Here is a 13,699-nt window from a genome sequence, read left to right on the forward strand (position 1 = left end):
GATGGTGAAGAGAAAAGAAGGGTGAGAAATGAATGGAGAAAGAAGCTACAGATAAAAGGGTTAGAGAAGAAGGAAGAGAGGATAGCAGGAGGAGGGGAGAAGGAGGAGTAGAGGAACGGAAGTAGGGAGGGAGAGAGATTTTGTGTGTGCCCAGCCACAAACATGACATATGTGCTGCTGAGTGGGTAGTAAAAATGGACCATGAGCTTGAATACAAGTCTCAAATGGTTAGACCAAATTCAAAGCCAAAGCAACAATTTTTATTTTGTAGAAAATAGAGTTGCTACAGGTTTTGCCATTAAACATTTGATTAAAAAATATAGATGAAATACAGAGGTAAGGCTGGATTAATAGCACAGAGGTAGGGCATTTGCCTTGCATGTGGTTAACCATGATGGACCTGGGTTCGATCCCTGGCTTCCCATATGGTTCTCTGAGCCAAAACTGATTTCTGAGTGCATGGCCAGGAGTAACACCTGAGCTTCACTGGGTGTGGCCCCCAAACCAACCAACCAACCAATCAAACAAACAACAAAAAAAAACCTGAGAGGTGACATCAGATATAAAAGAGAAAAAAACATCAGCAAACTTGAGAGGAATTACTCAGTACTTGCAATAATCTGAGACAAAATAGAATTTAAACAATGAGAGCAGGAAGAAAACATGATAAATTATAGAAAGTTTCAGAATATCTTAAAATGGACTGTGTGATGAATTTGCCAAACATGTAACACAGGCTCAAGCATGTTGGCAGTATCAATTTTAGGAAAATAGACTAGTTTGGAGCAGGATAATTTGAAAATGAGTAAAGAAATGAGATAAATCTGAATTGAGACAGAATTAAGGATGAGGTGTGATATCATCACACAGTTTCTCATTTACTTAAGAGCTTAATTTAATTTTTTAAAAAATTTTCATAAATAAACTTAATCCTATGCTGTTTCTCCCCATAAGGAATGTTCCTTTTCTTTCTCCTTTAATTTCCAGTAAAATTTTCTACACTAAAAATAATATCCCATGAACACCTCTTTATTATCTTTTCTCTCTCTCTCTCTTTTGTTTATTGTTTTTGGGCCACTTCCTTCAGCACTGAGGGGTTGCTTTTAGTTTTGCTCTCAGAAATCGCTCCTGGCAGGCTCAAGGGACCACACAGATGCAGGAATCAAACTGGGTTTGTCCCCGATTGGCGTGTGCAAGGCAAATGCCTTATCATACAGTGCTATCTCTCCAGTCCCTCTTTATCACCTTCTTAAGATCACAATAGGAAGCTCACCACAAAGAGTGGTGAGTGCAGTTAGGGAAATAACTACACTAACAACTATCATTACAAAAATTTTTTTATTAATATATTTAAACACATTGATTACAAATATGATTGTAATTGGATTTTGGTCATGTAAAAAACAACCCCCACACCCTTCGCTAGTGCAACATTCCCATCACCAATGTCCCAAATCTTAATGAGTGAGAGAAGTAGAATGCCTGTCTTGAATACAGGTGGGGTTGGGAAGGAGGGGGGCATAGGTAGTGGGAATGTTGCAAAAAAAATATATATATATATATATATTTTTTTTTTTATTTATTTATTTATTTTTTTTGGTTTTTGGGCCACAACCGGTGGTGCTCAGGGGTTATTCCTGGCTGTCTGCTCAGAAATAGCTTAGCTCCTGGCAGGCATGGGGGACCATATGGGACAACAGGATTCGAACCAACCACCTTTGGTCCTGGATTGGCTGTTTGCAAGGCAAATGCCACTGTGCTATCTCTCTGGGCCCAATTGTTATATTTTTTTAAAGATGTTTGTGTTAATAACAGGCGAGCGGTTAATAGCTCTGCTTATAATTTAGAGAGCAACGTGTTTTACCCACTCAGGTGGATAAACAAATATGTCTGCATTATGTTTCAGGTTCTATGATGGTGGCGGTAACTCCTGGGAGGATTCTTAGACTTGTTTGGGAGAGAGCCAAACAGTGACAGGAAACCGGAGCAATTGCAATATCAGTTAATGCTTATCCGATATTTTTATTTTCCATTGTCCTAAAGGGCTATCTATATTTCATTCAATCTTGTCAACAATCTCTGTAGCACTGAATCCATTTGTCCTTAGGAAGAAAATATTTTAAGATGGGTAATTAATTAGTTCGATGTACTATTTCAACTAAAGTTTTAACTAAGTATAAAAATTTCAAACTAAAAAAACCAGGTTAAATAAATGTCATAGTTTAAAACTTTTATGTAGGACTGATCTGTAAGATCATGGAGAGTATAAAGAGATTGGGAAGGGTTAATTCTTACAGCACTTAGCTGAGAATCAAGGACTAGGCAATGACTCAGTGATAAACATACAGAAACAGGTTCTAGCATTTTTATATGGAGTATATAAATAATTCATTTCACTCCTATCCCATCTGCTTGAAAATAAACCCCGCGTTTTTTGCTAGGGCCAAGGTCTATGGGACACTTTATTCCACAGGAAAATACTTTCCAAGTAGTTCAGTTATAAGTGACTTCTCTCTAATCATTATCAAGTCATACAAACTGGAATCAATGTCCTCTCAGAACTGTTACATCTAAGTTTTTCTCCACTTGCTGAATATTCCAAGCTGGTAAGCTCTCTGACAGCTTTTAATGTTACCTCATTTTCGTATCAATCCTCTGAAGTTAGTTATATAATATGGCTCTGAAAACCAGAAACTTAGAAAGAGAAAGTAGCCTGTCTAAAAGAGCTAGGATTTGCATCAGAGTAGTACCTGGGCAGAACTGGAAGTTAGGTCAGAATAATACAAGTATGGTGAACAGGAAGGCAATTCATTGCATAGAGTAAATGGCATTCATTAAAACACTTAAAATCTTTGCTCCAATTGGTTGATAGGCCTAAATCGCTCTATATATGTCAAGTCTTAAATGTGACAAGGTTGTTACAACACAGGGTAAAACAATGTTCGAATAATTAACCTTCAAGTAAGACACTCAAGCACAATGAAATCTGTATGTTCACTTTAAATTGTTCAAAGAAAAGAAAAGCAGTGAAGAAATACAGACTGTTGGAAAGTATTGAATGCTTTCAAGTTCACTTGGACACTTGTGGGGTAGTTCTCATATCACATAAAGACAAACATAAAAAACAAAATGATTAAATTTAGAATTGATATGGTTTCACTCCACCCTTTTGCTTATTTGGATCTTCCCTGTAAATCCAAACAATGATGAGGCATCCAACAAACAAATATTAAGTTGAAATAAAATGTTCTTTGCTAAGCAATAATACCTTAGTCCAGTCTTCATCTTTGGGGATGTCATTAGGTCTGTCTGTGGATCATACATAGTTTCTCTGTCCTCTGATATCTGTGTTGAATCCTGCAATGAAACAAACCCATAAATAGGTGAATTGGATGCATATAGAATTGAAAACTGGAATAAAATGTTTTTCTCAGCCTGAGTGAATAAACAATTTTGCTCTGCCCGAATACAGTGTGCTTCAGGGCCTTTGAAGACTAGACACAGGTGTTAATCTTTTTCATGTTTTCAATGTTCTTTCCCGTCCCCTTTGGTTTCTTAAATACTCCGATGGGCCATTTCCACAAAGCAGTGTATTAAGAACTTTGGAATACATCATTTGGCTTCCTGCTACTCACTCATAAGCTTGTGGGACTAAGAATTTTAAATTAAGGGGTACCAAAGGGAGGTTCCGTTGACAGGTGGTGATGTATTTAGCTGCAAGGAACTGTACTTACTTGCACCCCTGATGACACTAAAAAATAAAAAGAAATACAAACCTATAAAAAAAAAGTAGTCTGGCAAGGTCACTCTCAAAAGTATATGGGGATATTGCAGGGAAATAAATCTGATGTTCTTTGTCTCCTGATTTGTATTTGGAGGATAATCCTGCACCAAGAATCTAAAATAAACCATTTATTTTCTAAAATGTATACTCTCTACTGTATTTAGCAGGAACAGACAGGTCCCCTACTTTCAAATAGTGGCAAGGTGAAGTTGGATATGAGAGAAGAAAGAGGATTTTGAAAGTAAATCCGACTTATATTTCATGGAATACGTGGCTGGCTCTCTGATCAGCTCTGTAACTGTAATTGTAGAAACATTGTTAGTCCTGGACTCAAATTTCACAGAATCCACAGCCACATGAAAAATAATCCATTATTAACATACCTGTTACAGAGCATTTGTGGATTTAAATGCATCACTCCAATAAAGACAGTATATGGTAATTGGTTGAATAAAAGAAGTTGGTTAATTTTTTTGTAATATGAACTCACACTTAAGCAGTTTGCCACAGAAAATGGAATAAATTTTCATTCATACATGTGCAGCAACCTTTCATGGACAGATTGGTGGGTTTGTGAAGTGCTTGGCTTGTTCTAGATTAAAAAATGTTTTCTTCTTACCACTGGGATAAGGAAGGAAAGAAAATCCATAAAGTTGAAGAAAGCCAATTAGACTCAAGTCTCAAAATATAAAATATAAAAGTAGTTCAAAGGGACAGAGCATATGCCTGCATACTTCAGCTCTCCTGCTTCTCCCAGGTCATCCCCTGGTACCTCCTGACTCTTCCCCAGCCAGGATCGAATAGCCTTGACCGTCCTGGTCCTAACTTCATGAACAACCCAATAACTCACCGGAGCACCTAAGTCCAAGTTCATGAGCACACTACCTGACTTCTCAAGAACGGGGGGGGGGGGGGGTTGTGTGTCTGTGTGTGTCTGTGTGTGTCTGTGTCTCAACTCTCTCCACCTCCAAATTCATCATTGAAAATTTTGAACATTCTTATTACCATAAAGGACTTTATATATACTTCCAGAGAAGAGAGAAGGTTATTCTGATGATGTAATAGGTAGACAATTTCACAAAAAAATATTTGAATTTGTGACCACAACACTTGTCAGAGTACCTGATAGGCACATGTATGTCAAAACAACACATAACACATAACTATCTTTCATATAAGAGGGATGTCCATGAAGGAAAACATATATAACATATATAGAAAATATATATAAAAACAGAAGCTAATTAATGAACACTGATGGATGAATTGACTAAATGACACTGCTTAAACTTTCAAGTGAAGAATAGCAAATTATTGTCAATGTAAATGAATTAATGAGATGATTGGTTCTGGTAGCTTCTGTGAGTCACTCTCAGAAGTGACTAAGGGTATAGTTAAAAAGTGAACAGTGCTGTATGATCCTCTGAAACCTGGGGTTATCAATCTCTCTTTTCCCTCAGAAAAGTTTTATTATAATATTCATAATATAACATTAAATACAGAATTTAAATGGTAAATTTTGTCAAATTGGCAGGCATAGTTTTGCAAATAATTGACACTAATTTAAAAACCACTTTTAAATTCCCCAAAGAAATGTCATTCCCATTAGTCATAAAGGTTCATTGTCTTTATTCTACCCCGGCAATAGGTGTCCACCATTAATCTACCGTATGTCTTTAAGAATAGTGTATTCTGAACACTTTGTGCCAATAAAATAGCAATATTTGTGACTTCTATTATGTAACACTATGCTATCCAACCTCAGGCATCTTGTAGTTTGTATTGAACATGCCATTCTGTTTTGTGATCGGATAATCTTCCTTTGGAGAGTTGAATCACTTTTTATTTACTCATTCAGCCACTTAATCTGCATTTATATTTACACTTGGCCTAGTAGAAGATGATGCTATGAACTGTTTAATTATAAAAAAAATGTGGCTAAAAATAAGATCTCTCCTTGAATCTATGTTTCCAGTTTTCTGGGATATATGAGAAGAAGTGTTGGGTCATTTGGCAATTGGTATGACACTTTGAGGGGCTGGTGTATTATCGCTACAATGACCATACAATTTTCATTCCTGTCAGCAGTAGGAAAACTCTCCTCTCCCTAAATTTTTTTGACACTCACTACCTTCCTTTAATAAATGTAGTTATCATTTTGATTGTGAAGTGAATTTTTAAAATATCTACCTAATGCTTTATATTCCACAATAACTAATGAGATTGAGTATCTTTTGATGCTGTTCTTGAAAATTTGTGTAACTACTTTGGAGAAATTCTAATATGTATTTGACTATTTTAGTTTTAATAGTTTTTTAAAATATTCTGAGTATCAATTCTTATCAGGTACATGATACAGAAATCTATTTTTACATTAAACAATAACTTTAGTTATTTGATAGGCCCTTTGAAGAAAATTAGTTTTATAATTTTAATGAAGTCAAGTTAAATTTTCTCTTGTTCCTGATGTTTTTGTTGTTTTATCCAAGAAATGATTACCTAATACAAGGTTTAAAAATTCAGCTCTTGGGCCTGGAGAGATAGCACAGCAGTGTTTGCCTTGCAAGCAGCCGATCCAGGACAATAGGTGGTTGGTTCGAATCCCGGTGTCTCATATGGTCCCCCGTGCCTGCCAGGAGCTATTTCTGAGCAGACAGCCAGGAGTAACCCTGAGCACTGCCGGGTGTGCCCCCCCCCAAAAAAAAAGTACAAAAAAATTCAGCTCTTACATTTTCTTTTATTATTTTTAATGTAATTATTTCTCACATTTAGATCTATTACTATTGTGACAAATGTTTATACATGGTATTGAGTAGATTTCAAATTAATTCTTGGCCTATGAGAATCTAAAAATACCAGCATTATTCAACATTTGCCAAAAAGACTAACAAATTTTCTTGATGTATTTTTCAAAACATGTAAGGATTTACTTTTGAGTAATCAATGCTATGCTAGTCAATTGATTGCATAATCAAGTTAATACTATTGATTTTATAGGCATTCTCAGGTCTATAATATAAAGTAAAAAAAGTTGTAAACAACAAACATAACTTTCTTCTGACTATTTTTGGGTCTCTGCATTAATGTATGGAATTTATAAATCAACCTATCAATTCATGCAAAAAAGTGTGCAGGACTTTTTTTTAGAAGGATCATATTGATTCTGAGGTAAATTTTAAGAATATTACCTCTTAATAATATAAGATTTTCTAATATACAAACTACTAACAATGTCATTAATTAAAATAAATAATCTTTTTGGCTTTTTAATTCTATAACACACATAAAACCATGAATGTTAAAGGAAATAGATATTTGCTATAGAATCATAAGTAAAAACAGCACACTTTCAGGTTCTGAGAAAGTTCTAGAAGTTGAAAAAGACTTCTCTAATCTTACCTCTAGTTTTAATAAGCAAAAATTCTACCTAGGCAAACAACATTATTAATGTTCTGAATAAATAATATCAATCAGAATTTGAAAGCACAATTAGACTTTTATGGTATATATTGTAAACTGCTTTGGCTAATTTTCAATTTACTAGAAAACTAGAATTGTCATGTAAATCAGTACAAGCATCATATCTGAAACAAGAGTACTAATATTTATATATTTATTTATATATATTTTTGGTTAGGGGACACATCTGATGAGAATCAGGTCTTATTCCTGGTTTGTGCTCAGGCATCAATCCTGAAGGGGTCAGGGATCCATCTGTAGCATCATTGCTCAAACTTGGTGTAGCCTCATACAAGGTAAGTATCCTACCTGCTTTACTATTTCTGGTTCAAGAGTACTAATATTTTAAAAGACTATCTGAAACTTTTTACGTTGTCACAGTTATCATAAAGAGGACAAACTATAGTTTATCATGTCCACTAATGGGCAGTGTTTGTCACTTGCCAAAATTGTTTCTAGATATTGCAGTAACAGAATTCTGGGATATTCTCTGGAGATAGAACTGTCAGACAGATGCTAGAGGCAATTTAGGACATTAAACCAATTCCAAAGTGACTTCAGCAATAGAAGAGCATAGCAACATATCAATATTTAGGGGGAGATTAAACTCATTTTAAAAATAATAGACATAAAATTTTATTTTAAAAATATTAAAAATAATTGAATAATTAAAAAGCACTTAGACTTTTACTTCAATTAATTACCCAGTGAAATGAAGAGTCATGAAATCACAAACATATCTAAAATGAACAGAGATATTTTCTTCATAGCTCATTGAAATAACTTTGAGAAAAAATATCCAGAATTATGACTTTTAAATTTAGAACTTCAAGGGGCAAAATAATCCATTTATGAAAAACTAGAGTTAAAAACAACTGCTGTTGAACTATATTCCTTCAACTTCCACATTAAGATGTACTGATTTGATTATGATTCAAATTTTTTCAACTTTCATTTTGAAAGTAAAAGGATTAGAACTCTTCATAATGATATTAATAAAATTATTAAAATCTTTATATTTAATTTTGATATAGAGGGTTCTGCATAGGATATGAATAATTCATAGATATTTTAAATTTTATATTGCCACCTTTTTCTTTATCCGTGTTACAATCCTTTTCTCTCTTAACTAAGTTCAATGGGAGGTCAGATTTTTCCAAGGGAGAGACCTTTAAGAAATGTGTCCTTTCTCTCTCTCTCTCTCTTTTTTATTAGAACAGGGAACAGATCACATGTGGCTCTCACAACAGACAAGCTTAATTACTACAATTTTTTAAAAGTGAACGTTTTTAGCAACACTTTCCGAATCATGGGAGCGTTTCTGACAGCCAGAATGAGCTGGATTTAAACATCACCACACTATTTTTAGCTTTAAAATCAACACTTACATAAATATTCCCAAACCAATTAGCAGCAGCTGGAAAGTAAAGGTGTTTACATTTAGTTAGCAGGAACGCTAGCAACTACGAGTGCTACCAGGCTCCCTGGAAGGGGCTAAGTAGCAGGCCCGGTACCCCTCTCTCTGCAGGAATCTTGGTGTTGGTACTAGTCTGGCATTTTTTATTTCACAACTGGGATGTTATTAGTTATATATAGAAAACTGTATTCATTGTGCAGAATTATTAAATGGCAAATCTGCAAATCAATTCAACATTTTCTTTATTTTATCACACAGAGAAATATAGCACTTTATTTTTGTAATTCTAACTAAAATCCACTTCTCTACAGTTAGAAGAAAGCTAAGTGTCATCCTCAAAGTCATGGTGCTACGTTCTTGAAATAAACCTTTGGGAAGAAAAAACTGCCCAAAGGTCGAAGTGATAGCATAGTGCCTTGCACATGGCCAACCTGGGTTTGATCCCTGGCATCCCATATGGTCCCAAGAACTTGCTAAGAGCCAGGAGTAACCATTGAGCACCACCAGTTGTGGTCAGAAAAACAAAAACAAAAACAAACAAAAAACCTAACCAAAGTCTTGTTTTCCCCTATTTGACCACAACTATCAAACAATATTTATGTTTTCCAGCTCAACTTTCCCTCTCTTAGAAAAGATTTAAAATAGTTATTCTGTTATCTATAGATCTGTCCTTATGACATACATTTGAAACATATGACTTGATATTTTTCTCTCTTCATTCTTTTGTACTGTATTTGCAACGATGTGCCCGCTCCCCAAATTTTTGAACAGAAAATAAGCTGTACTTCAAAATTTCAGATATAGTTAGAAGAAAGATTTACTTACTGCCAAGTCAACACCGGTGTTCTTTAGAAATTACACATAAATTTTAGAATGAGAGTAATAGAAAAATTATACACAGCATATTTGAACACGAGGTTACGTGTCTGGTGCTCATACATAAACATCATGTCGATTTCAAAATTAAAATGCTGGGTCTCATTTTACAGTACTTTTTAATCCTTAAAGCAAGAATATCTGTGCTAAACTAGTAAGAGGTTGTGTGTGAAAAAGCACACAAGGGGACTGAACATGCATTTAGGAAGAGAGAGCAGTTACTCTAACTTAATCTAAAAGAGATTCCCCTTGCATTGGTATACATCCACATGGCCAATCTCTGGTGGCAATGGATATACTACCCCAAACTATTTGAATCCTGGCAATTGAATGTGGCCATATATATGTATATATATACATACATGCACATATACATATATACATGCACATATACATATATATATTTGGGGGGCCACACCCAGTTCTGCTCAGGGGTTACTCCTGTCTCTGCACTCAGAAATTGCTCCTGGCTCAAACCTGCTTCTGTCCTGGGTCAGCTGCATGCAAGGCTATTGCCCTAGTGCTGTGCTACCACTCTGGCCCTGAATGTGGCCATATTTTTAGATTTGTTATTTGATATTTTACAAATATCTATAAGATATAGGTAAGTATATAAAATGGATCAAGACATTGGCAAGGTACTAGATTTGTAAAGTGTGAAATTATGTTTCATTAAAATTAGGTCTGTGATTTATTTGTTTGACTTGTTATCATTAACCAGCAGCATAAATCTCAATCATCTGTAGCATTGTGAAAATACAAAATTTGTAGGTTGGCTTATCCTTAGGGTTTCAGTGGAAATAAGTCTTGGATAAGGCATGTGACTGTATTTAAATAAATTTCTGATAATGATACTCAAGTATGATATTTAGAAAAGAACCATGTTATATAGTAGTTCAGAAATTCGAAGTCTTGAAACCACTAATTGAGTTCTTAAAGGGCTGATGCTGAGTTTCTACATTTTCTAGTTAAGAAGACAAATCTGGAAAAGTCAGGTGATTACCCATTTGGATATATTAGAGAAGAGGGCTAGAATTCAGAATTCTTGATTTCCAATTAAAGGCCATTTCAGGGAAACATGGTAAATAGCTGCTGGCTTCATATGTGTGAACTACTCTTCATTTTATCTATCAATCCTCTTTGCTTTCAATACAATCTTCTAAAATCCTAATAATGTTTAAATGGGCTTTATCTTTCTTTTAAAATATATCAAAGCAGACTGGAAATAACTTTATGCTCTTTGTTGGAGTTCCCATTTCCAGATTTATGTATTAGCATATCTAAAGGGAAAAGATTAATGTCTATGCCAAGGTACAGGGAAGAGTCAAAAAAAATAAGCAAATTTCTTAGGATTGGTGCCTCCTAACAGTTAGGATTGAATACAACTCTGCTCAATATGTTTACCATATAAGCCTCCAAACTACACACTGTAAGCAATTCGGGTGAGGAAATTATATATCATAAGACATTAGGAAAATTATTTACATAAAATCATCAAAAGCATTATTATCATAAATGTTGCCTTTAATAGCATTTCTAAATAAAAATTTATTATGAGGAAACACAACTAACCATGTCAGCAATAATCTAGTAACTAGCTTTCATGTCAAATCTGGAAGACGGTCAACAGAGAACATTCCACAGTTAGCTCTAAACATTGGCTTGTGGGGTTTGCACTCACACTACACACAAACTTCTAAGTCGTGGGCTATCTTATGCAAATGCATATAAATCAAAACTGGACCTAGTAGAGTAATTGGAGATGTAGTAGAAAATGCGAATAGTCAAGAGAAAATTGAGTCTCAGAAAGAGGCTGCAGTGTAGGTTAAGTGCTTGGTGGGTTAAAAAACACCTGATTCTCACTACACTCAGAGGAGGCCCTACCTGTTCTTCATCTAGCTAATGAGTAAAAAATTAAAAGAGCTTTGGATAGTTAGAAAGAAAGAAACCAAATGAAGCAAAAAAAAAAAAAAAAAAAAAAGGTAAGTACTAATAGTGATTTCTAACACAAAGAGAGCAGGAGGGCTCTCTCTTCAATCCCATGTCTTCAAGCCCTCTTGAACATACATCTTGATTTCTTGTCTCATTGTGTCTTTTACTGATTCTCTTTTTTGTGTGTGTTTTTTATTTTTTATAATATCTTTATTTAAACACCATGATTACAAACATGACTGTAGTTGGGTTTCAGTCATTAAAAGAACACCCCTTTCACCAGTGCAACCTTCCCATCACCAATGTTCCCATCTCCCTCCTTCCCCACTCCCAGCCTGTATTTGAGACAGGCTTTCAACTTCCCTCTCTCACTGACACTGTTATGATAGTTCTCTGTGTAATTATTTCTCTAACTGCACTCACCACTCTTTGTGATGAGTTTCATATCTTCCGGACCTCATCTCTGGGAATTATTTCAATGTCTCTTATTTTTCTTAAAACTCATTGATGAGTGAGAATATTCAGTGTCTATCTCTCTCCTTCTTACTTATTTCACTTAGCATAATAGATTCCATGAACATTCATGTATAGGAAAATTTCATGACTTCATTTCTCCTGACAGCTGCATAATATTCCATTGTGTTTATGTACCATAGTTTCTTTAGTCATTCACCTGTTAAAGGGCATCTTGATTGTTTCCATATTTTTGCTATCGTAAATAGTGCTGCAATGAGTATAGGTATGAGGAAGGGTTTTTTATATTTCGTTTTTGAGTTCTTAAGGTATATCCCTAGGAATGGTAGAGCTGGAGCAAATGGGAGCTCAATTTCAGTTTTTTGAGGAATCTCCATATTATTTTCCATAAGGGCTAGACTAGACAGCATTCCCACCAGTAGTGAATGAGAGTTCCTTTCTCCCCGCATCCCCACCAGCACTGACTGTTCTTTTCCTTTGTGATGTGTGTCAATCTCTGTGGCTATTTGTATTTCTTCTTTGAAAAGTTATTCATTCCTTCTTCCATTTTTTGATAGGGTTAGATTTTTTTCTTGTTAAGTTCTGTCATTATATCTTAGATATTAGCCCCTTATCTGATGGGTATTGAATGAATAGTGTCCCCCATTCTGTGGGTGGCTTTTGTATCCTAGCATTATTTCCTTTAAGGTACAGAAGCTTCTCAGCTTAATATAGTCCCATCTGTTTATCTCTGCTTCCACTTGTTTGGAGAGTACTGTTTCTTCCTTGAAGATGCCTTTGGTCTCAATGTCATGGAGTGTTTACCTACATGTTGTTCTATATACCTTATGGTTTTGGGTCTGATATCAAGGTCTTTAATCCATTTACATTTGGCCTTTGTGCTGAAAGTTGTTGGAGATCTGAGTTTGTTTTTTTGCAAATGAATGACCAGTTGTCCCAACACCACATGCTGAAGAGGCTTTCCTTGCTCCATATTGCATTTACTGCCCCTTTATCAAACTTATTGATTCTCTGGAGAAGACTGTGTTTATTCTTGGACACACAGGCCTCTCTTTTTCTTCCCTCCAATCTTTCTAAATAAATTTTTATAAAATCTAACTTGCTTTACCAAGTAAAAACAAAAACAAAACAAAAAAGAGATGGATTTTGGGGCCAGAGTGGTGCCGTTCGAGTAAGGCCTTGCAAGCTTTAGCGTAGGATGGACCTCGGTTCAATTCCCTGGTGTCCCATATGGTTCCCCCAAGCCAGGAGCGATTTCTGAGCACATAGCCAGGAGTAACACCCCAGCGTCAACGGGTGTGGCCCAAAACCAAAAACAAACAAACAAAAAAAGAAAACAAAAAAAAGAGATGGACTTTAATAGAGTTTCTTTCTTGTTTTGCTTTGTGGTCAAGTACTGGATCTCTTAGTCTCAGTCTTATTACCTGTAGAATGGGAAAAGATTCTTCTGGCTCATTCTGGGTAAACAGTGTCCAGAGCCCCTTAAAGTTGAACTTAATAGTAAGTTAAGTGAGTTTCTACTGAAGACATACTTATAAAAACAATCAAGATATAAATTAGGGAATAAATATTCAATTAAACAAGTACTTTAAATGTTTCTCTTAAGAAAAAATACTTGTAGCAACATATAATTTGATCTTTTAGTTTAATTATGGTAAATAATTTTAGGAAACATGTTTATTACAGAGAGGAAGGGTATTGCAATGCAAACAGAAACTTCATAACTTATAAACTTTTCTTATTTTTTATAATTTTGA

General features: G+C 34.9%; 1 protein-coding gene across 1 annotated transcript in view; it reads right to left on the reverse strand.

Moving 5' to 3' along the window:
- Positions 1-13,699, reverse strand: part of PARD3B (par-3 family cell polarity regulator beta) — a 1,279,582-nt gene that overhangs the window by 612,289 nt on the left and 653,594 nt on the right. The window contains exon 5 of the mRNA XM_049772907.1: positions 3,269-3,357. Within this exon, the coding sequence (XP_049628864.1) occupies positions 3,269-3,357 (89 nt within the window). The remainder of the gene's footprint in view (positions 1-3,268; positions 3,358-13,699) is intronic.

The sequence above is a fragment of the Suncus etruscus genome, chromosome 5 (genome assembly GCF_024139225.1).
Source record: "Suncus etruscus isolate mSunEtr1 chromosome 5, mSunEtr1.pri.cur, whole genome shotgun sequence".
Taxonomy (NCBI): Eukaryota; Metazoa; Chordata; class Mammalia; order Eulipotyphla; family Soricidae; genus Suncus; species Suncus etruscus.